This window comes from Actinia tenebrosa, unplaced genomic scaffold, assembly GCF_029948245.1.
Source record: "Actinia tenebrosa isolate PJP-AT-01 unplaced genomic scaffold, QUT_ActTen_1.0 PGA_scaffold1__47_contigs__length_23844297, whole genome shotgun sequence".
Taxonomy (NCBI): Eukaryota; Metazoa; Cnidaria; class Anthozoa; order Actiniaria; family Actiniidae; genus Actinia; species Actinia tenebrosa.
The window spans coordinates 15,784,754-15,808,489 of record NW_028292578.1 but is presented as its reverse complement, the minus strand read 5'-3'; the positions used below and the strand labels follow the sequence as shown (position 1 = coordinate 15,808,489).

At 38.5% G+C, this 23,736-nt stretch overlaps 4 protein-coding genes across 4 annotated transcripts; 3 read left to right on the top strand and 1 right to left on the bottom strand.

Annotated features, from left to right (window-relative positions):
• Positions 1 to 359: 359 nt before the first annotated feature.
• LOC116300306 (uncharacterized) lies at positions 360 to 7,467 on the top strand. Its single transcript, XM_031709148.2, has 13 exons — positions 360 to 506; positions 1,197 to 1,229; positions 1,456 to 1,693; positions 2,151 to 2,220; positions 2,307 to 2,457; positions 2,562 to 2,600; positions 3,099 to 3,342; positions 3,958 to 4,027; positions 4,447 to 4,618; positions 5,044 to 5,082; positions 5,191 to 5,437; positions 5,989 to 6,058; positions 6,479 to 7,467. Exons 1-13 carry the CDS (start codon positions 446 to 448, stop codon positions 6,623 to 6,625), a joined length of 1,581 nt encoding a protein of 526 aa, XP_031565008.2. The 5' UTR covers positions 360 to 445; the 3' UTR covers positions 6,626 to 7,467.
• A 705-nt stretch (positions 7,468 to 8,172) lies between these two features.
• LOC148909960 (Golgi-associated plant pathogenesis-related protein 1-like) lies at positions 8,173 to 13,076 on the top strand. The gene is made up of 6 exons (XM_089032214.1): positions 8,173 to 8,358; positions 8,971 to 9,090; positions 9,807 to 9,845; positions 10,182 to 10,422; positions 10,928 to 10,997; positions 11,615 to 13,076. The coding sequence occupies exons 1-6, from the start codon at positions 8,244 to 8,246 to the stop codon at positions 11,768 to 11,770; spliced, it is 741 nt and encodes a 246-aa protein (XP_088888340.1). The 5' UTR covers positions 8,173 to 8,243; the 3' UTR covers positions 11,771 to 13,076.
• A 900-nt stretch (positions 13,077 to 13,976) lies between these two features.
• LOC116288443 (uncharacterized) lies at positions 13,977 to 18,506 on the top strand. Its single transcript, XM_089032483.1, has 9 exons — positions 13,977 to 14,131; positions 14,794 to 14,916; positions 15,377 to 15,406; positions 15,789 to 15,818; positions 15,908 to 15,937; positions 16,738 to 16,779; positions 17,439 to 17,465; positions 17,946 to 18,186; positions 18,413 to 18,506. Exons 1-9 carry the CDS (start codon positions 14,008 to 14,010, stop codon positions 18,504 to 18,506), a joined length of 741 nt encoding a protein of 246 aa, XP_088888609.1. The 5' UTR covers positions 13,977 to 14,007.
• LOC116288448 (uncharacterized) lies at positions 18,378 to 20,908 on the bottom strand. The gene has a single exon (XM_031695237.2). The coding sequence runs from the start codon at positions 20,696 to 20,698 to the stop codon at positions 19,442 to 19,444; it is 1,257 nt and encodes a 418-aa protein (XP_031551097.2). The 5' UTR covers positions 20,699 to 20,908; the 3' UTR covers positions 18,378 to 19,441.
• Positions 20,909 to 23,736: the final 2,828 nt, after the last annotated feature.

Genomic DNA, 23,736 nt, shown 5'->3' with positions numbered 1-23,736 from the left:
CTCTATAACATAACATGATTGAGCTCACAATCTCCATTACTTCGAAGTTGCTAATCATGTGGCTAGGGTTTTTATCAATCAGGAATGAGAGAAGAGAAAGAGGGGAAGAAGAATACAAATGATGACAACAAAAATTTCTTCCAGACCAAATACAAGCAAACATCCTCGCCCCCTGCCCCTAAGGGAGGGAGCTGAAATATGTACAGGATGATAATATCTTCTCACCCCCCCTCCCCCTAGGTAGATGGATAAACAGGAACATTAACGGTAATACAAGACACACAGGATACGACTCCTTCCCATCGAACAACACCGGATATTTCGTCACATCTTTAGAGGTCACTGCCATCCATTCATTATATCTATCATTTGCCTAACTAAATCGCCAGTTCCTCTAGAGTTCAACAAACGCGGTCACTTCTCATGATCACGAGCAGAGTCTAAAATGATTCTAATATCAGTGTGGCTTTTTGTCGTTACTTGTGTGGCTATTGGTGATCTAGCTGGTAAGTTATTTCTTGTCTTCACTGCTTTACCTAAGACGCTCGATAGTTTGTACGGACTGTACTTGGTTTAGTTTTAAATCCGTATACGTAGTTCTTAAATTACATTGCTACGAAACGTATGCCGATAATGCTAGTTTGTCTACATGTTATCATTCTCTGACCTTCTGCTTCTTCAAATTCGTTTTTTACGTATTTTGTTTTATTGATACTTATGTATAAAGAGCACTACTGTTGAAATGGTCGTTGTGTAGACAGGGGGGAGGGGTGGGGTAAATTGTGCACGTAGTCACAGAACTATATGATCCTTATATCAAAACTACGTCACGTAGATGGGTCATAACATACATAAGCCCCTAAATGTGATGAAAGTAATAGGTCCTAATGATAAAAAGCTTAAATGATATTCAGCTAAAGATATTTAACTTCATTGAACCTTCTGAAAATTCTGACTAAGATCACGTACACGGTACGCCGTGACGTCATAAAGGCTTCTCTTTCGTCATGTACTCTTCAGCCTATCAATAAACTATGTACTCAAACGGTCAATGCTAAACACAAGACCTATCCCTTGGTTAGCCTACCTCTTCCTCTTCCTCTCCCCCTCTCACTCCGCCCCTGCTCACGCTCCTCAATAACCCGTTCAATACGGAAACGAGGCTACTCTAACACATTTATTTCTGTTGGTTGCAGTTGCTTCTTACTCAACACCTCAACTCATCCCGAGTAAGTGAAATAAATTTTTTAGCATTATACCCAAACAGTTGTTTTCACATCACAGATGTGTCAATCCCTTGAGTACCATGTCTTTCTTTACCAATATAAACAACGATACTCAAACAAAGAATGCTCATTCTCAAGGTACATTGACACGTTGTCTGAAAAGAAAGACATTATCCCGAAATAGATAGGATCTTTTGTTGAATAACGATGTATACTTTTATGACTCCAGTCAACAAAACTGCTTGCCTGGTTGCCCACAATGCAAAGCGCGCCTTACACTGCGTACCAGACCTTCAATGGGACGATTCCCTAGTACCCGGAGCGGAAGCCTGGGCGCTTTACCATGCCAGAAAACCTCAAGTTGGTATGGAACACAGTAGAGGAAATGGCGGGACATTCCGTGAAAATATTTACTACAAGTTCACTGGTGGGACACTAGGCACATGCGCAGATGCTGTCCAGTGGTGGTGAGTACGAAAACGAGTACTAAGGAGGGGAGAGAGGGAAAGGAATGAATTGTGATATGAAGACGAGTCTATGGACCCAATTTTTAAGTTTTTATTTATTTTAAAGTAAGCATCGTGCTGAATCCCTTAATTTGTATACTCATGTGTTACCAGTAAACAAAGAAATAATAATAAAGAGAATGACATATGGTTCCGAATACTTTCATATATAATTGTCTATAATATCTGTTGCTCAGAATAAGCTTCGATTCAGTCTGTGTATGGTGTTAATGTGTTCCAGTGAAGGTCTGTGGAATTACAAAGTGTGTGTATCGTTGAAGCTGTGCATTCTTTACTTTTCCGCGCCGTTGGTATTTGTGAATATTTAGACACTGATACGAGGCTAACCCTGTGTTAATGAGTCTGTGATCAAGGATGACAGCGATATTTTACAAATGTTCTTCTATAAGCGCATCAGGTATGACGAAATACGATTCTACAACTACAATCGCCCTGGATACAGTCTTCCATCATCACATTTCACGCAGGTAAGTCTCGAACGGACCGAAATCAGATAAATACTAATAAATATCTCAAAAAAACTGACTCAAACTCAAAACCATTTATATTACAGTTAATCTGGAAGACATCTACTAAGGTCGGCGTTGCCATGGCAGCACATACCAGGGGTCCCTCCACCTACACATTCGTTGTAGCTCACTACTCACCTGCCGGAAATGTTCGGGGAACCTTCGCTACAAACGTACCTGACTTAAATTGCAAATGTAGGTGGGCTTCCTGTGGATTTATTACCTTCTACGGCTGAACAGCAACAGGTTTCTTGTGATAAATATTGTGATGTAAATTTGTGGTGTTTTTCGTTCTTTAGCGGCTCCAATACCGTACTTAAAGCCTCAAATCTACACATGTAAGTAATACTAATCATATAAGACAGTTATTAATCCTTCTTTTCCTCAAATTACATCCGAATTTAGCCATAGTTTTTGATTGCTCAGTTTTTCATTCAGTCTTGGATTAATACTCGGCCTTACATGTGATAGGAATTTTTTGGGTCTTTCCCATGATTTGAGTTTTTTTTCTCCATGAATCTCGCTTTTGAAAACTGCAAAACCTGAGTTAGAGCCCAGAAGGTTGTTTCAGGGTTAACTTATTAGTTTATTTGTCACTGTGAAATCTGAAAATTCTCCGCTTCTCTGATGCATGCATAACTTTAATATAAAACTCGACTACGTGCTGAGAGAAAAATAAATAAACTCTTTATCATTATGACAGTTAAAGCGGTAAATCTAAATATATTGAAGTAAATCTAGAATTATTTGTATAGATACCTTCTCTGTATTTCTTCTTTTACACGTAAAACTCCATATAAAACTGCATATTAATCTATAACATGTTTCTCTCTTAGTCAGCACACGTGGTTGCCTTAACGCCCACAATGCCAAACGCGCCCTGCATGGTGTTCCAGGCCTCCGTTGGGACGCGTCCTTGGCTTCAGGAGCAGCAGCTTGGGCCCTCACCCTTGCGAAGGATGTCTCGCTTCGAGTTCGACCCAGTCCAGGAAACGGTGGGAATTACCGGGAAAATATTTACTACAGATATGCCGCTCCTCCTGGGACTGTGACGTCATGTGCACATGGTGTCCAGTCATGGTAAGTATGAAGATAACACACAGGCAACCAAGTTTGAGCTTCCTTGCCAGATGGTAGATTTAAATGTTATAGTTCGTTTCAGGGGCGGAGCCAGGGGTGGTAAGATAGGCGACTAGTCACCCGCCTTTTGGTCAAATTTCTCAGTATATCGTTACTAACAGTCACCCCCCTTTTCCTCGAATTCCTGCATAGAAACTTGATGATAGTCGCCGCCCTACTTTTAAAATTCCCGGATCCGCCCCTGCTTTTTACTTCACGTGGGCATATAATGTTTTCCCATCAGACCTCTTGATACCTGGTTTATTTAATGAGCTTCATCAAGGGTGGTCCATGTAACGGTAGTTCACTCCCCTCTCATACTATGGGCTCTCGGGTTCGATTCCTGGACTCGGTATCACATTAGAGTAGAGTTTGTTATGTCTCTTTGTTAGGTTTGTTAGGTCTCCGATTTTTCTCTCTCTGTGGTAAAACCTAACCTTGATTCCAATTCGATCCGTGAGGCTTGCCATGACCTAACATTAATCAGTCCAGAGGCTGTTTCAGGGTATCGATAAAACTTATAAATCCTCACTGGAAAGTTTAAAAAAAATCTCAATTCTTAATTCTCGTTCTCAGGTATGATGAGATCAAGTATTACGACTTCAAAAACCCGAGTTTCAAGCGCAAGGCGTCACATTTCACGCAGGTAATTCTTAAGATAAACCCGCGCCCTAAGTCAGTTGTACGGCATACACGTTACTTCTGACTCCCTTGAGTATTGTTCTATCGACTTTTGGTTTTACCATGGTTTTACCAAAACGTTATCGGTTACTGGGATTTGCTAATATCTAGGCTGGGAGAATAGACCTCTTGAGCGTGACGTCAAAAGTGCTCAATTTGGGGGACAAAACAAAATAATTTCAACTGAGAATTGGAAACCTATTATAAATTATATTGTTTCCTCTAAATTGAGTTACATTCCTATGTACTGCAAGAGGTTTATTGGATAGGACTTTCACGAGGAAATCAGTCTTAACTAGTCGATTAAAAGTTTCTCACGTGACCGGAAATGACGTATATTGCTAGCAAGCCCGATAACATCAGCTACCTTCACTTTTGTTACAGCTCCTGTGGAAGTCATCTACAAGAGTAGGTGTTGGTATCGCTGTGGTTACTAGGAAGACATATACCTACACGTTTATCGTGGCTCGCTACGCACCGGCTGGGAACATCTATGGCACCTTCGCTGCTAATGTACCAAACCTTCTCAGCAAAGGTCCTTGCAGAGATTGCTCAAGTGAGTTCATTTTTACGGTGGCCCAAAAGGGACAACGCAAAGCAAACCAAATTAAAATACTGCTAACAAAATAAATGTGCACTGCAAACAAAAACAGATCGCACTAATGCACATTATTATTGATGAAACTCAAGCAAAGAATTTTGCACGGTCAAGGGAATGCATAGTCGTCTTCCCCGCAGCCGTTCTTATTGTCGTGACGCAACGTCCCATTATTGTGTGAAGACGCTAAGAACAGCTGCGGGGGTGACTAGGGAATGAGCTTTCAAAGTGATAATAAAAAGTCTATAGGTAGAAATATGCGCGCTTACTGAAAGATCACGCGATCATCATCCGCCAGATTTGATTTCGGGCAAATTGGGAATATATTTGGGACATTTTGTTTTTAGATTTCAAACATTTTTCTTCTTCTTTTTCTTGTTTAGCTGATGCAGTACCGTACTCAACCCCACAGGTGACAACATGTAAGTATACGTCATCACCAGAACACTGCTATCCCATGTTAGATCTAGCACTACTGATAAAGATCTACGTTCTGTTCTTATTCTTATCGTCTAATTATGGATATTTAGTTAACGTAAATGATTGCCTGAATGTTCACAACGCCAAGCGCTCCCTCCACGGCGTTCCAAACCTCAAATGGGATGTGTCCTTGGCTTCAGCAGCAGCAAGTTGGGCGTTAACACTCGCAAAGAAACCGAGAGTTCAGATGCGAGCAAGTCCAGGGAATGGAAGAAGTGGATATCGTGAAAATAGTTTTTATAAGTATACGTCCCCTCCTGGTACGGTCGCATCGTGTACGGATGCTGTACAGTGGTGGTAAGTGTACAACTTATATGTCTGGGGTTTAGTTCCATTCCTTGATTCAAGGGGATTCCTCCTAGTTCTTTGGTTTTACTCCCTCCGCAAAACCCGGCAAGCGGAATTCCAATTTGTGAGTTAGTCCTGTCCTGACTTTGATCAGCTCAGGTTGTCAGGGTGTCAGGGTTTGATCTGTAAGTGAGTTGCCCTGACTTTGATTAGTGCAGACGTTGTGTCAGGGCTCTATCTGTGACGGTAAACCGCGCGCCTTGAAAATTAAAGGACTTCTATTTAACGTATTTCATAACCGCCTTCGATCATGAGTTGAGTTGAACGTTGTGTGCATAGAATATTGAATGAAGTGGTTGTGCGTGTGAGCGAAAAGTGTCCCCAATTAGTGCGAACTGAGCGCTAGAACGACTAGACACTTAAATAAAGATATTTATTTATTTATTATTTATTTTTATCTGTACCATCACCGCTGACTCCAGGTTCGGTCCTCTTGGTCGTTTAACTTGTTTGAAACTTGTTTAACAGGAATAATCCTTTGCTATAATCCTTATCTTTAGGTACAGCCAAATGAAATACTACAACTTCAACAGGCCTCGATTCAGCTCCAGAGCACAGCATTTTACACAGGTACGTGTCGAGTAACTGGGTTTATATTTATACAGCTCTTTTAAAAGGTTGGTGAAGGTTTTGGGCTATGTGAATCCAACCAGCGAAAGGTCATAACAATATGGAATTTCTCCAAACTTTGCCTGCAAGTTTTTTTATGCCGTTTTTATTTTTGTTGTTGTTTTCGTTGTTTGTTTGTTTGTTGTTGTTGTTTTTTTTCGTTTTTGTTTGTAATATTGTAATAATGTAGTGTAAATAAAGGCATTAATATTACATTATTCATTTACATATGATCCACGATACTCAAGCTTTCTATGCAACAAAAGCAACATGCAACAAAACCGTACCAACCTTTTTTGAATTAGCTGTATATGAAAACAGGCCCTAGCTATAGTGCTTTTTCTTCAAGATATCTAACCTCACCTCATTCTTCCTTCCCAGCTTATCTGGAAGTCCTCCACTAAAGTAGGTGTTGGAATCGCTGCAGTATCGAGACAAGGGTATACCTACACCTTCATCGTGGCGCACTACGCACCACCAGGAAATATTTTCCGCGCTTTCGCCAGAAATGTGCCAAGATTGATCTAATACCGGCTCCTTGCAGCAGGGTCTTGAAAAGATGAAATGGGAGCTGGAACAGACTGAATTTATTCGTTGCATGCTGCATCACAGACCATGCACGTATCATTTTCTTGAGAATACATGAAGACTTTGAGTTGTATCCATATTCATTTGTCTTCTCTTGCGCAATAAAGGATAATATAGGAAATGACACGTGGACTGAAATGGGAAAACATTACGCCATAATAAATAAGGTCTTTTCACATCATTGGGGGCGGGGGGAAAGGATGGGGTTTATCTCTGTGAGTGACGTTTGAAGCCACCAAAATGTTTCAACAGTTCACTTCAGATAAATACATTTTTTTCTTTTAGAAAATCATAATTTACTGCTCCAGTTCATAGGCAACTAGTCTTAGAAAACTAGATTCTAATTTTCTGAACCATTTTTGAACTATTTGGAGAGAAAAACACACGTTTTCAAAACTCATATTGCATGATTAAATTATTTCTGTGAGCGACGCTAAAGCCACTAAAATTTGTCTCAACAGCTCACTTCAGATTTTAAAAAATTTCCTCTTAGAAAATAGTAATTTACTGCTCTAGTTCATAGGCAACTAGTTTTAAAAAACTAAATTCTAATTTTCTGAGCCATTTCTGAAATATCTCGTGAGATCTGCTCGCTTTTTCTCCGCCGTTCGTTCTTCCGCACGTGTCGCTTTTCACCGTACCCCGAAAGTCTGTTGCTACGAGTTGTACGAATGTGTTAAAAGAATGCCGCATGAATTCGAAGGGACGTTACATGTAAAACTAAATATATTTTTAAACTACTACTTCAAACAAAGATTTTATCTGCAAAGACACCTCATAAACTATCAATTGTACATTTTTCTCAAACAGGGTTTGTTGTATTTATAAATCCTGGTGTGTGCTTAATATTTCAATCAGACTTTTTCTGTTTGTTTTAAAAAAACCCTGTTCTCAGCGGTTCGGCTTTAAGAGTGATTTTCCGCCGACCTTGGTATAGTTAGTAGACTAATAAAGGACTAATAGATTCTATTTCCATTGTTTTCCTTTTCTGTCTATTTGACTAATATACTCTAGAAACTGTTTTGGCTACACGGGGTCTGACTAGAATCACTTTAGCCCTCGGTTTTTAGAATTAAACAACAGAAACAAAGTATTTGGCTTTAGTCAAGCTTACAGGATTTGATGAAATAGGGTTATTACAACTGTCTTTCCTTCTACGAGTGCTTTTTTTTTTAATTCAAATTTTCCAGTTCTCGATCTGAAAATTCCGTGTTCGAACCTCAAACGTTGAACGACGAAAACAAAAGCGGATTGATGAAAGAAATAATGAAAGAAAGATCGAGAGATGATACTATTGTTCTGCATGACATTGTAATCTTTTTTTTATATTATTATTAGGGATTTAGAAAGAATCAACTTTCTAATTTACTTCCAGCCAAGCTATAAAGTCCTATTGTTTTTTTAAAACACTTAATAACAATTAGCAAAGCCTGCGACACCCTTTTTTTTCTCAGGACTTCTGATATTAATACGAAGCCCTGCCTAGTATTTCAGTTCAGTCTTTTCCTTTCCTACCGAATAGGATTAATTTTGAAACTTCTCAGAGTTGGATTCCAAAATGATGCTGAAAACCGTTGTATTTTTGTGCGTTTTCATTTCACTGTCGCAAGCAACTCCAAAGAGCCGCAAGGCTTTGCTATCGGACCACCAACAAATCAAGAGAACTATCCCAGGTAAACGTGTCAGTTCTATGGTTTTAAAAGGTCTTTTTTTCTTAAGGGTTTCTTCCATACACTGATCTTATGGATGAGAATCATTTAGTTTACGGGATTGGGATAGTCGAAACGCAGCGCACAGTACCACGGTATTGCTCGAAAATACGGATAATAGACATTCAAATCTTCTAATATTATCCATTCCTCAAATTAAAAAAACAGTCAGAGAAAGGCTGTCTCACAGATCGAGCCCTGAAACAACAGAGCATGGCTAACTCACAGATCAAACCCTGAAACAACCTCTGGGCTGATCTAAGTCAGGGCATGGCTAACTCACAGATCAAACCCTGAAACAACCTCGGGGTTGATCTAAGTCAGGGCACGGCTCAAGTGTCACTCTTAGAATGGAATAGGAATTTTACTTGTTAGTTTTTGTGAAGGAAGGAACACTGGAGATTCGTCCGGAGAAGAACCTCGCTGAATCAAGGGAGAGATCTATACTGAACAATATTGTCAAACAATTTTTTTTTTTAAAATCACACTTTACTTATAATGCAGTGTTTAAGTTATTTTTAGTTTTTAGTTTGGGTTTTACCGCCATAAAATGATTGATGGTATCTTTGATCTCAGATTGCGAAAGTACTTATGTTGAACCCAGAGAATGTGAGGGCTGGGTGAACGACTGTCAAAACTCCGTGTACGAAAATTGGATGCGGGAAAACTGCAAAGTCACTTGTGGAGTATGCAAAGGTTTGATAACATGACATATCACCTAATAAAATGGGGTCTTTAATATAGACTCTTTACCTTGGGCGCACTGTTTCCCATTTCCAATCGAGTGTCATTCCCTAGAGTATTATTTCTTTGTTTAACGGTTGTGCATGAGAAGACACATGGAAATAACTAAAAAATTAATCTTATTTTCAAGAGAATGAAGAGATATCTATTGTATGGCATGCATTCACTCACTAACTCACTCAATCACTCATTATCAAACTCATTAATAATTTATGAGGAAAACACAACAGAAATCACGACCGGGTGAAGAGTGTTGTAAATCTGATACAGAATCGTGTTCATTTGCATAAACTTTAACTTGGATTTTTTGGCCAGATTTACTTGAATTTTGAAAATTTTAGTGAAACACAAAGGAACTAACCTAGACGTTTGATAAGCAATCTACAGTATTTGTGTCCGTGTTGTATCCGATACACAAACTCTCTGCTACGCCTCGAGTTTGTATCGGCAACACGGCCACTGATACTGTATACATAACTTACAGACCCACCAACTTACCCACACACGCATTTACACACTATAATTCACCCTCATCCTCACACATTCATTTATTTATTCACTTCTTCCCTCGCTTTCTCAATTTCCCCTGTTTAATAACTCGTTCCATCCTTCCTCATTTTCTAGCCGAATACATAAGTCCCCTCCTAATCACTACTTTTTCATTTCAGCTGTTCCACCTCCATACTCGACTCCAGAAAAGATCACGTGTAAGTAAAAAAACAGTCTTTAACATGGGTTGTGCTTGGAGATATTCTTGATTTGTGTGGGTAGAAATAGATTGGCATGCATAAGTTGTGGGTGGAGATTCTTGTTGAGAATTCGAGCCCTTTCTAGCGGAGCGAGGTTGAGGAAAAAACTGGGTCGAGTTAGACTATTTTAAGGGACGAAGTAGATGTTATCTTTAAGATATGTCACCTAAAACATTCCCACAAAGCACTGCAATCCCAACTCGGACTTGTTTTTTTCTTGACCTCACAATGGCCAATATGTCGAAATTCTTTACCAGATCAGGCAAAACTGATTGTAGTTTATCCTCTTTGAAGTTGACGTTTCAGAATGTCTTTCTGCCAACAATTTGAACCGCTCCAAACACGGTGCCCCAAATTTGCAATGGGACGCTGACTTGGCTTCTGGATCGGCCGACTGGGCCTTGTATCTTGCAAAAAAACCCTCCGTTCAACTGGAACACAGTGATGCGGATAATCAGTATGGTGAAAACATTTACTACTCGGCGACCTCTGCTATTGGTACGGTGGCATCGTGCAAACGTGCTGTCGAGTCATGGTGGGTAATATTTACTCAAAAATGTATGGGCCTCTTTTCCTTGATCTTAATGTTTTCCCATGATTACAGATCGCGTGTCATTCCCTAGATTATCTTTTTTTGTTTAACGGCTCAAATCAGAAGACAATCAAATGAATATATGGATACAAGCTCAGACAAAGATTCTTATTCTCAAGAGAATGCGAGACATGGTCTGAAATAGGAAAACTTACTATGTCCAAGCCGAAGTCTATTATATATGTATATTTTTTAAATTATATTTTTAATTATTTAGCATAGGAGAGCCACCTGGTGGAATGCTAATAAACCGTTATTATTTATCATCATCATCATCATCATCATCATCATCATCATTGTTATTATTATTATTATTGTATTATGTAAAGGATTATTATTATTACTGATTGTATCTTGAAGAATTATTATTGTCAATAAAGTCATTATTATTATTATTATTTTAATTATTATTATTATTATTATTACTTATTATATTATTACTTTTCAGGTATTCAGAAATCAAGGACTACGACTTCAATAATCCTGGTTTCTCCTCGGGAACAGGACATTTTACACAGGTATATATTATGGCGACTTTTATCTCTGGAAAATTGCATGTGCATCCCATCATCTCCTACCATCTTTAAACAAACAAAAGTTAGTACCAGTCGGTAAATGAATGAATTGAATCCTATTTCTAGATCCCAGAGAAAATGAACTAAGAGAAGGAATTCCCCCTATATAGCGGCCTTTCATGTTGAGGGCAGATTTGAACATTTGAACACGTATAAGAAAAGCGCACAAGAAAACGTTAACAAACAGCGTAGAGCGCGCGCTTAACATGCGCGTGCAGAAAATCAAACGATTAAATAAAGGATATAATTGGATGATATTTTAGAATAGATTCTAAAAATAGCATCAAAGTGTGCACATGATGGGGCACGGGGATTCCTTCTCTTAGTTCATATTCTCTTGCTAAAGCTTATTATTTTCCAGACCCAATATACTGACTTGTTTTACTGGCTGCTAAAAAATGAAGTACCACTATTCTGATTGCTACTCGCTGCTCGAGGCAACCCACTACGTGGAAATCGGATAATACTCTTAACTTTTTTAAACCCTTAACGTAAACTGCATGTTTTATAGAAGGAAATAATTTGGATAGATATTCATATTGTAAGTCCTCGGTTTACAGGTCGTGTGGAAGTCAACTACCAAAGTAGGTGTTGGTATCGCTGCAGTCACCAGGAATGGTTTCACGTACACCTTCGTGGTGGCTCGTTACACACCGCCTGGAAATATGAACATGCCAGGATATTTTACTGCAAACGTACTGCCTCCCTCAAAGTAAAGCAAGCCAGACGTAAATCAGTGAAGACATAAATAAATATCTTGCTCTTTATAAGTAAATGAACGCTTTGCTTTTAACCAATCCACTCTTTTGTCCTTTGATTGCTGTTTTCGTTTCCTTGCCCACCTTGCCGGTTCTTATTGGTTTCTTTTGTCTTGTTCTCAGTATTTACACACTCCTTTCTACCACTTTTCTCTTTTACTCCGACGAAGGACTGGCGTCCGAAACGTCAGTAAGTTTTTTCATCTTTTCACAGTGTAAAATTTACCCTTTTAATTTACCTTTATAAGTAATAGGAGTCTTGATAGACCATTTTTCATGTTCCTTCGAAACAAACAACTCCAGATGTCACTAATATTTTCTCGTATTTTGGCATCCGTACATCAAATTATTAACAGAGTACGTTTTTACTAGTATTTTTTCCCTTTTGATTTACGGAAGTCAAAAACAGATGTCTCAAACTTTTCTAGGTCATAAAAATAGGAAAAACACTCTAAGTTAGCGTTAAGTAAGACACATTTACAAATTTTAGTAACCTACCCCACTGCGCCACAAGAGATGAATACTTCACCTTGATTTAGTCAGGGCCTGCGCTCCTTCAAGGTCAGCAACAGAAGTCTGCAATGAACCCTTTTAGTTAACGCGTGAAATTTTCTCATTTTGAAATCACCTGTAATTCTATGAATATTTTGATCTCACCAAAACTTCACACTTCAATCTCTTACTTATTTACAATATATTTATCAAAGAACCAGTAAATGTGTATCGATGGCAATGGCCGCGCTGACCGTGAGGAACGCAGGCCTAGAATACAGCGACTGTCCATACACCTAATCGAAAAATGGCGACCAAAATTAGAATAACTATTGTTATGCACTGCCCAGCGACTGACTAGCCTCTCATACATGTGAAACTTGAGCACTTTTGTGTTTCTACGTGAACACGAGGCTAGTCAGTCGCTAGTCAGTGCAGAACAATAGTTATTCAAATTGGTCGCCATTTTTCGAATAGGTGTATGTCGTTTATATAATTTTTACGAAGACTAGAATTTTCTAGAAGTCGTACGTGACTTTGGAAAACAAGTTATAAAGAGCTTGTGTTATTTATGGGCTTCATGGTGACGGAGATAGATGTCAGTATGGAATTAGTGGGGCAAGTAGACTGACTTAGGGGTGTTATCATGGGAACAGTAGAAAAGACGGGAAAGGTATAGAATCTATAGATTAATGCATGTCGTAGCACGAATTATGGGAGTAGGAAGAACAGATGTAATGCAGCAATAAAATGGTCAATAACTAAAGAACAAGATGTCGAATGGTTAATCAAACGTGACGGATGCTTAAAAAACTGAGAGAGAAAAAAAAAAAAAAAAGAAAAAAAGAAAATGAATTAAAAACTGGGAAAAAGTAACTAATTAAAGTAAGGAATAGATATCTGGGAAATGTAGCGTACCCATAACAACTGTGGCGGCAGGATCCAATTAAGATATTGAAAGTACAAACATTTAGTAGGACTTTATTAGGTGACTGAAAATTGACCAAATCCTTTCTATCTTGGACGTAATGTTTTTCCATTTCAGACCACGTGACATTCCCTAGAGTATCATTTCTTTGTTTAGTAGTTGTGCATGAGAAGACACGTACATGAGCACGCATATAAAATTCAAACATAGTATTTTGTTCTAAAGACAATGACACGTGGTCTGAAATGAGAAAACATTACGCCCTAGATTTGGGCCAGTTAATTTTCAATTTTCTTACTTAATGAGAAATCATGCATTAAGATAAGCTTAACTTTAAGCCTTAAGGTAATTTTGGGGAAAACTCCAAGCAGCACAGAAAATATTTTTTCACGCATAAACTCTAAATATAAAATATATAAAAATATGAAATATATTTTAGTTGAAATTGCCATTTCTAATTGCGGTACTAATTACGAATCTTCAGATTACTCAGCTCAGTTCCAAATTTGACTGAATTTTGGGCTTTTCAGCAATTATTGAACAAACTATCTACATATAGCGGTTACGTGCGGAGATAAGCCAGGAAATGAAATATCACATTGCGAAGACTTTCAAAAATTATTAATTATCTGGCAACGCGAGGCTTACCTGGCATTAGAAAGATATTGGCTTCCCTGGTAAAAACATGGCTATAAATAACCCTGGATTACCAAGCTATAGTAGTTTTGATATCTAGACCAAAGGCACATTTTTTAGTGCTGTGAGTTTCGTCGCGATGAACACATCTGTCGTATTTCTGTTTCTTGTCGTTTTGTTAGTAAGAGTAGAGTTGTCGAAAAGCTCGTGGGGTTATTATAACCGATATTATGGAAGGAAATCAGCGACCAGGATACCAACAGGTTAGTTTGAAACTAAGATAATAAATTATAAATGGGAAATGAATGGATGGACGGTTAAACTAATGATCATTTCCTAGTTAAAGGGTGAGATTTCTGTTGAAGTTCTGTAGTCATGAAGAGCCAGAAGAATCAATTGACGCATGGGGGACGGAAGAGAAACCATTCAAACGCTGAACTAAATCAGTATTTTTTTCTTAGTAATTTCTGTTTGAGAAAATACGTTTTTTCAAATATGATCGCCTATTCTGTTTTATATTTACTATATTGCATTTATATACTAGTGTAAAAGATTGGAACGGCTGCGCTCGGGAACGCAAGAATAATCCTATGTATAGAAGATCTCTTTGGCTTGGGCGTAATGTTTTCCCATTTTAGACCACGTGTCATTCCCTAGAGTATCATTTCCTTGTTTAACTGATTGCGCATGAAAAGACACATGAATATGGATACGACTGAAACAAATAATATTATTCTTAAGAGAATGACACGTGGTCTGAAATGGGAAAATACAAGCTAAAGAGATCTATTGCGCTACGCCCAAACTGGATCAAAAAACGTCATATTATAAAAACGGGAATCCTCGAGTTACGACTTGTTAGAGAAATCTAATGTCTAGCTAGCTACGATAGTAAAGGTTTTCACAATTTATATTTTCTCATTAGATTGTCCAAGATGGTACAAAGAGCACAAGTCTTGTAAAGACTGGATACGACACTGTCAGTGGAATAGTCGATACTATAAGTGGATGATCAAACACTGCAGAATAAATTGTGGAGATTGCACACGTAATGGCTTAACTTTGAGTAACAACATACATGTCTTTCCAATTTGCGCATGCGTTTAATTTTGACGGAGAAGGATGGATGGGGGGGGGGGGGGGGGGGGTGCAGTTGCTGTTGTCCCTCAACAGCTTCAGTGCATGAGAGCGACTCTGTACGCTAGCTATATTCATGTTCCTTGTTAAGACAAATCGAGCTATACATAGACTGTATAGCAGTTGCCATAGGTGCCTTCTTATGCTTTCAGTTGAGCTGCGCAACTGCTGTACATTGCGGTGATGATTAGCGATAACAAGTTTTTTCTTATTTGTAAAGTTTTTCCATTCCACTTTGTGGGTTAGCCGAACACCAATATCGTTTTATATGAATTTATCAAGTCGTTATGTAGATTTATAAACTAAATCCACCCATCAATATTACTCGTTATAGGATTTAACTTTGAACTGACTCTCTAATTCCTTTGTAGCTGCAAGACCGCCTGCTTACAATATTCCATGTAAGTATAAGATATTTTTTATTGTTCTATCAATCAATATTCCTCGTTATAGGATTAACTTTGAACTGACTCTCTAATTCCTTTGTAGCTGCAAGACCGCCTGCTTACAATATTCCATGTAAGTATAAGATATTTTTTATTGTTCTATCAATCAACAAGGGCGGATCCAGGGGGAGGGTCGGGGGGGTCGCGACCCCCCTGTCATTCCTGAGGTCAAATGGGCTTCCTATGGTAAAAATGCGACTGGGATTCCTTTGCCCACAAAATTTACCCCTGAGACCCCCCCCCCCCCCCCCACTTCAAAAAACCCGGGATCCGCCCTTGAATCAATATTCCTTGTTATAGGATTTAACTTTGAACTAACTCTCTAATTCCTTTGTAGCTACAAGACCGACTGCTTATAATATTCCATGTAAGTATAAGATATTTTTTACTGTTCTATCAATCAATATTCCTTGTTATAGGATTTAACTTTGAATTGACTCTCTAATTCCTTTGTAGCTACAAGACAGCCTGCTTACAAAATTCCATGTAAGTATAAGATATTTCTTATTATTCTATCCGGCTTTCTTGGCTTTTTCTGCGCCCAGATTTTCCGGACAAGCATTCAAGTTTTGCTCCCCTATCCAACCGGGGAAGGTTGTCTTTTTGTCGGCCACTTTCAGGTTCAGTCTGTCATATATTGATTTTATGCAATTTAAACTGTGCACATTGCTAAAGTCTTGACCAGTAGTACTTTATTGGCTAGCATAAAACTTCAATTTTATCAACCCTACAAAACAACCTCTGGGCTGATTTAAGTCAGGGCACAGCTAGTACCTCACAGATCAAACCATGAAACAACCTCTGGGCTGATCTAAGTCAGGGTACAGCTAGTACCTCACAGATCAAACCATGAAACAACCTCTGGGCTGATCTAAGTCAGGGTACAACTAGTGCCTCACAGATCGAATCGGGATTTAGCAAAATAATTTTTGAAGAGGGAGGAAAACCTCAGAACTTGGAGGAAATCCCTTGACTTTAAGGGAGAGATGTTTCAAATTCTACTCACATATGTGATGTCAAATTCGGGAATTTAACCTGAAACCCCAGAGATGAGAGGAGAGTGCACTACTAGCATTACAATACTAGCCTATATATTTACCGCTCAGTTATGCCTGAGCTGTTTAGAGCCAGATTAGTGTTAGTCTCGCGTCAAATCTTATATGAAAGCTTTCGTCGTCTTGGTAACCAAACACGGATCAATGACGGGATACAAAGCTACATGGTTCCTGGTGTCCTGTTTTACACGGCTGTGTACAGTAACTTATCTTTTCTCTGTTTTTTGAAAGCTCAAGTTTCAAAGACCCCAAGTGTTCAAGAAATAACAGCATGTAAGTAAAACAATCACAATACTAGCCTATATATTAATCGCTAGGCTAGGTCCTGAGCTGTTCAGAGCCTAAGTAAAACATACATATATTCAAGTTTTTACTAAGAAAAATGTTCACATCTATTTTTTTATATGATTTTCCAACATCTAGTCTAGTCCATGCAGGGCTCCGCTTTACTTTGGATAATTATAAGACCTCGAGTGCTATTCTTGGGGTGCATGTTACGTCATAACCGCCATGTTGGTTGACGAGAACAAAGCATTCCTCATGATCATTAGCTTAGTCGTAAGATCAACCACATGGCTGCTGTTTCATTGTCATTTACTATCTTATGCAAGGGATTCTGAGACATGTAGCCCACCCCAGGCACAGGTTGATTAACATCAAAGCGTTTGATTATCAAATATAGCCAAATAAAAATAGACCTCTTTAGCTTGGCTATTATACTTGCCCATTGTATTAAAAGCACATGTCATTCTCTTAAGAATAAGATTCCTCGTTTGTGAGTTGTGTCCATATTCACGTGTCTTCTGATGCGCAACCGTTAAACAAAGAAAGTGATACTCTAGGGAATGACAAGTGACCTGAAATGGGAAAACATTACACCCCAAGTAAAGAGCCAGGTACGTTAAACTTAACATTCTTCTTTTTCAATGCAGATGGTCCAAGTGCTCGTATCATAACCTGTAAGTAACGTATTCTATTTGCATTTCTTCCTACATTTCTGAGTCGTATCTTACAAGCTCTGAGCCTGCAAAGACTGTTTTCTTTTGCATTTTGACATAATAACCGCGGACTTACAGAATTTATATTGATCCCGGCATAACCTTCTTCATATTCTATAAAAAGCCAATATTGAACAGGGAAAATTACTAGGGCAGTCCATCTCGATACTGTGATCCCATCAGATTGCTCAGCTGGGCTAAAAAATACTTTCGCGCTGATTGTTCGGTGGGTCTGACGTCAGCATATTCACAACATAACATATCTTATCATAACATTCGGTTGACTGATCACCAAACAATGATTCCGAGTCGATCGAGGTTGCACTTGATGTCTTCATACATTTACTGTATTTCATCAAAACGATTTGGAGCCATCGTTTCGTGGTCACTCGAACGAAGTCAGTGTATGTCTGATCGTTATTGCTCTCTTTTCGGTTATAGTTAATATTGCAGAATGTCTTGCCGCCCATAATAGAAAGCGGTCACTACACGGTGTTCCACATCTACAATGGGATGCATCCTTGGCTTCTGCATCCGCGGACTGGGCTCTCTCTCTCGCAAAAAAGCCTCATGTTGTGTTGCAACACAGTACCCCCAATGGTGCCTATGGGGAAAACCTTTACTACAAGGGGTCGTTCCCTGTTGGTACGATAGCGTCGTGTTCGGACGCTGTTCAGGCTTGGTATGTACAATGTATAACGGTAATTGTTTTCTAATTTAATTTTTCGTTAAAGAAATAGTTGTTGCTTTTGTTTTTTTTTTGTTCGTTCTTTTTTTTGTTGTTTTGTTTTGTTTTTGTTTTTGTTTGTTTTTGTTAGTTTCTTTTGCCGATAAGCATAACGCTATGGAAGAAAAACTAGTGAGGTGTCGTGATAAACTGCTAACTTAATTTTATTGCGTTTTTTCAGGTACGACGAAATAAAACTCTACAGCTTCAACTTCCCTGGCTTCAGTTCCGCTACAGGCCACTTTACACAGGTATCCCAATATGACTACACTTAGATAATTAACTTGCCATAAGATTTGTTCAAAATACGCCTTGACTACTGGCTTCGCAATGATGCATCTAGCTACTCAATGTCAATGAAATTCAATTTTATTCCCAAAAAAAGACATTATATTTCATGTAATGATAGTAGAAAACTCTAGTGACAAAAATCTTTGGAACGAAGCTTCCCGCCAAAACGCGCGTGCGCTCGGCTCCCAATTCTGGGACTCTCGTAGAGGTGTATCATTATATGACTCCTTTTCTATTTTCTTTTTTTCTCAGGTCGTCTGGAAGTCTACAACAAAACTAGGTGTTGGTATCGCTGTGGTGACAAAGAATGGCCTGACTTTTACTTTTATAGTGGCTCGTTACACACCCGTTGGAAACGTATACGGGTTCTTTGAAGAAAACGTACCGAGATTATTAGGATATTAAGAACAATGAATAAAAACCTGGCGTAAACAGTCTTATAAGTAGACCCCTTTTACTGAGTCCCGAGAGGAATTGTTCTCTGCATATCTTTCGTTTGGCCATGGCAACGCGATCTACGATCAAGACCATAGGTCTATAACGTTAGAGTACAAGTGGATGAAAACTAAGCTACGCAGAATCGATTATTTCGGTAAAAAATGGTATAAATTTCGTAAAATCATAGTATAAAAGAATTGGCAACTGTAACAATATATAGATTTACTAATAACATTCTATTATCCAGTCTTGTCACTTCTTGCGTCACATTTTGTATCGTAGCGGCTTTTGTTGATTTGAATATTTTCGTGCGAAAACGCAAGACTTCCTTTATAGAGTCCTATTGTCCGCCGGACGTCGAGCGGAGACTCGGATAAATTGCAACATACTTAACTATGATTGCAAGCATGCCTATGTAACTATAACTGTGTCTGTACTTATTTATTTGGCTTTTTCTCCTTATCGAACTATAAAGTTTACCTCAGCATATTGATGGCAAATGAATAACAAATTTCTGGACTGGCACACGTATTGCCATCTTTTTCTCCGCTTCAAATTCAAGCATCTTTTCTTCTGCCAAGTTACTCTCCTCTACGAGTTTCAATGCTTCGTCAATAGCTTCTAGCTCCTTTTTAGGATCCAGTTTTAGACCATGAACCGGAGAAGGATTCCTCATCTCCACAACGTTAGTCTGTGCAAAAATCTCGTTCAAAATCGCTTTTTTACACTGCTTATCTTTGTCATCTTGAAGTGCGACTCCTCTATTTGGATCAGAGACCGTTACCTTGGCAACTGTGCTCTCTTTAAACACGTGGCAGACATCACTAGCAATAATTTTTCGAGGAGTTAGAATATCGTAGCTTTCAACTTTGGGCAATTCAATAAACTTTCTTTCTGTATTTCTTGTGCGACTCTTGTGTCTTTCTTGGGTAGAAAAATTGTGGAAAAATTGAGAACTTTCCGCGCCACATTTCTTTTCTGAATTCAGAATTTTTCGAACTTGAGTGAATTCGTCCTTACTACTAGTCCTTTCTTTGAAGACCAAGCTTTTATAGTTAACTTCTTGAGCATTTGGGAAATAAAATTCCTTCATCAGTCTACGTTCCTCAATTCTTAGCGTTCTCAAACGTTCTATCCTTTTAAGGGTCCTTTCTTCTCTTAACTTCATTTCTAAGTTCACCTTTCGTCCTTCAAGACCGGGAATGTTTTTTTTCGTTGAATCGTAAAGATCTACCATGAATGCCTCTTTATCGTTCATCGTACCAGAATTATCATCTACAAACGTGTTTGTCTTTTTATCCTCATCTCCTGTATTCACCAAGCTTACATTATCAATAGAAGAAACCAAGCAAGGCTTACACCTATTTTGAGCTAAGAATTTGGAAGACACACTTCGCAGTTTTCCTGTTATGTTGTCATCGTCTTCTTCAAAGCACTTCTGACCTTGAATGCTAACTTGCGAAGTTACATCTTGTTTCTTCTTCTTCTCCTTTGGAATATAATTTCGCGACAAACTTGGGAGCTTATACCCTTGATATCTAACCATCTCGTCCGATTTTTCATGTTCTTTCTTGTTTTCTTTTTTAATTTTCGGCGAAGAGCGAGGAAGCTGAATGTTTGGTTGATCACAACCAGTAATAACGTGTGGCTTTGCAGCGAGCTTTGAGAGCTTTGAGTTCGTCTCAAAATCAAACTTTTTCACTAAAAAACAAACTTCAAATTGTTTTTCCAGTACCATGGTGTCCCTAACTCGATGAAAGTTAATTCCAAAACTGAACTTCACATTTCTTAGCAACAAGCTGTCCAGTTCTCGTGGCCAGCAAGCAGTATAGCCTTTGCTTCAACTAAGTTCATTTTCACAGCTTTGATGAATATCGAAACACATCACTAACACACTCATGATCACGACTCTCTGATTTACATGACAAGAGTCGTAATTAGCCTTGTATTGTAATCCTATAATGATTCTTTTATCTTTTGTTCATTAATTGATAGAAGACAATAGCATCTTGTCACGATTGTGTTATAAGATAACTCACACATTGAACCCTGAAACAACCTCTGGGCTGATCAAAGTCAGGGTATGGCTAACTAACACATTGAACCCTGAAACAACCTCTGGGCTGATCAAAGTCAGGGTAGAGCTCAATCCCAGATCGAACCAATTTTTTCTTTCCTCATTAGTTTTTTAGCCTTTTTTTTCTTTTTAGGACTTACATCTTTCCAATAATCTTCTTGGGCTTTCTTGCATTCCTGATGATCAGATGAGAGAATGTCCTCCTTGCATTTGACACTTTCATCCTTACAGTCCTCATACATGTAGCCTTTACCTCTTTCTTTCCAATCATCTACTTGAGCTTTCTGACATTCCTGATGATAGGTTAGTGAGAGAATGTTCTCCTTCCATTTGACAATGTCTTTCTGACAGCGCACACCTCTTTCGTCCTCATAGTCTTTCATTTCTTTCTCGTAACACAGGTCTGATCTCTTTTCTTTGATTAAACCGGAATAAAATGTTTTACTACTTAAGTATTCCTTTGTCTTTGCACCAGATTTTTTATCGTATTCGTACTCCGGTTTTCCGGCCAGTGTCGCCAGCGTCCCGAATTGTGCATTTAACATTCTCGAGTACTCTTCGCTCATAACAAATGTCATTTGGGAGTCATATATATACCCTATATCATTTAAGATTATAATATCCTTAGCATAAATGCCCATCTCTTTCATTTTTTCTGTCTTTCTCGTCGCTATTTTTTTTTCAATCATCTGACCAATGTATCTTTTCTCGTTCTTCTTCTGATCAAGCATGCACTGAACTTCCTTTTTACTTTCTTCACTCTTTTCAATTTTTTTTTGGATTTCCTCTATCAATTCTCTCTCTTGTTGTTGCACTTTCTCAATGATTTCCTTTGCCTTCTCCTTGACTTCTTCTATTGTTATCTCCCCTTCTTTTCTTGTCTTAACAGCAATGTTCTCTAAAGCTTGAAGGTGAGAAGACAGAGTTTGCTCCTGTGTGTCTAACGTTTCAAGTCGGTCCTCCAAATAGGCTCGAGCTGTTGTCGAATGCTTTTCATTTGGAATCGTTTTGTGATCACAGTGATTGCGTGTCACACACACAAGGCAGACGGCCGCTTCACATTCTTGACAAAAAAAGTCCAGTTTGTAACCGACATGATCTTCGCAGTTGTCCTCTCTAGCCAGCATGAACTCGATGTCTTCTTTCCGCAAATTCGACAGAGAAACGATTTCGTGATTGTAGTCAGTTTTTGTAAACAACGAATGGTATGATTGGCAGTCGCTGCACATCGAGCAGTTACAAGCAAAACAATACCAAGAAGCTGTTGAATGACTTTTAGACACTGAACAAACCTTGTCACTCTCTACGAATTCCAGAACCTTCAAGATTCTTGTATGCAGAGGACTTGGATTTAGGTCATCCACGTCGCTTAATTCAGGGAGCGAAGTTTCTGATGAACATTCGGGACAATTGAAGATATTTCCCCTATTATTCCCTTCTTCATCCGGCTGTAACTGAGCATGCCTCTTGATACATGCTTTACAATACGCATGGAAGCATTTTAAAAGCTTTGGCTCTAGAAATCTGTCCTTACACAAGGAACAACGAACTTCCTGTGCGAGTTCAGATACAAACGACTCCATTTTCTTCCCAAGACGAAATTCCAGGAAGTCGATCCGCCACAGGTATCCCAAACGCATAATTCCCTGGGAATAAGAACTTAACGAAAGTTTCTCTCTTCTTTTTATCAAATCCTCTTTTTTTGGTGGATTCATTTGATACCTATGCATTTGATTGCATTTATTTTATTTTATTTTTATTTTATTTTACTTATAGCCAACTCTTAGGTTATCAATAGCTAGTGGGTTAAACTGAAAAGAGACTACAAAATGTATCGCTGAATAATAAGAGATCAAATAAGAGAGGCTAGGAATCTACTAAAGGTTTTCCCCAATTACAATAGATCCTATCAACTAAACGGCATCGAATAAATGAACTAAATGAACTAAATGAACTAAAATGACCTAAATCGGTCCTTAGGACTTAACCCGCTAATAATTCTCCAAGCTAAACTAAATGGATCCTTGCAACTAAAGCCGGGAAAGAGGGACAAATGGTCTATACAGAGTAAGACCTTTCAATTAACTTTTCTATTTGATCCTTAAAGTCAACTAAACGACTTAAATCAATCCTTAATCTATACGATCTATAAGATTATTTTAATAATAAATTAAATCGTCCTTTTAGCTAAACTGACAAACTACATGAAAGAATCATTAGCTGAACTAACACGATCCTAGAGACTAAAAAAGTTAAATAAGACAAGCTACATAGTTACAGACATGATCAGAAGAGAGTGTCTCTCATATTGGCATATTCAGAATCGATCATATACGTTTAGTTAAAAACAGCATTTCAAAGTTCCTTTCAGTGTTCTTGTTTGATGGCATTTGACACACACAGATTTCCACGTTCGCGGGTCTTCAGGATCGTAGAGGGACAGGAGAGCAGACTTGTAGTGAGAGAAGAGACAGGTTTTGAATTTAGACAGAGTGAGTGTTCTTTTTCTTAGTTCAGTAGGTAGGATGTTCCAGATTCGTGCAGACCGTATGAAATAGCTATTTTGGAAGGTCAGGGATCTGTGTGGAGGGATATCTAGGGTGATGATGTCTTCAGGTGCTGTGTTGCTACGGGTGTACTGTTTTATTCGGCGTTCTGTAGGTTTGATGCTGTTATTCAGCAAGGCATGGCCGTGGATG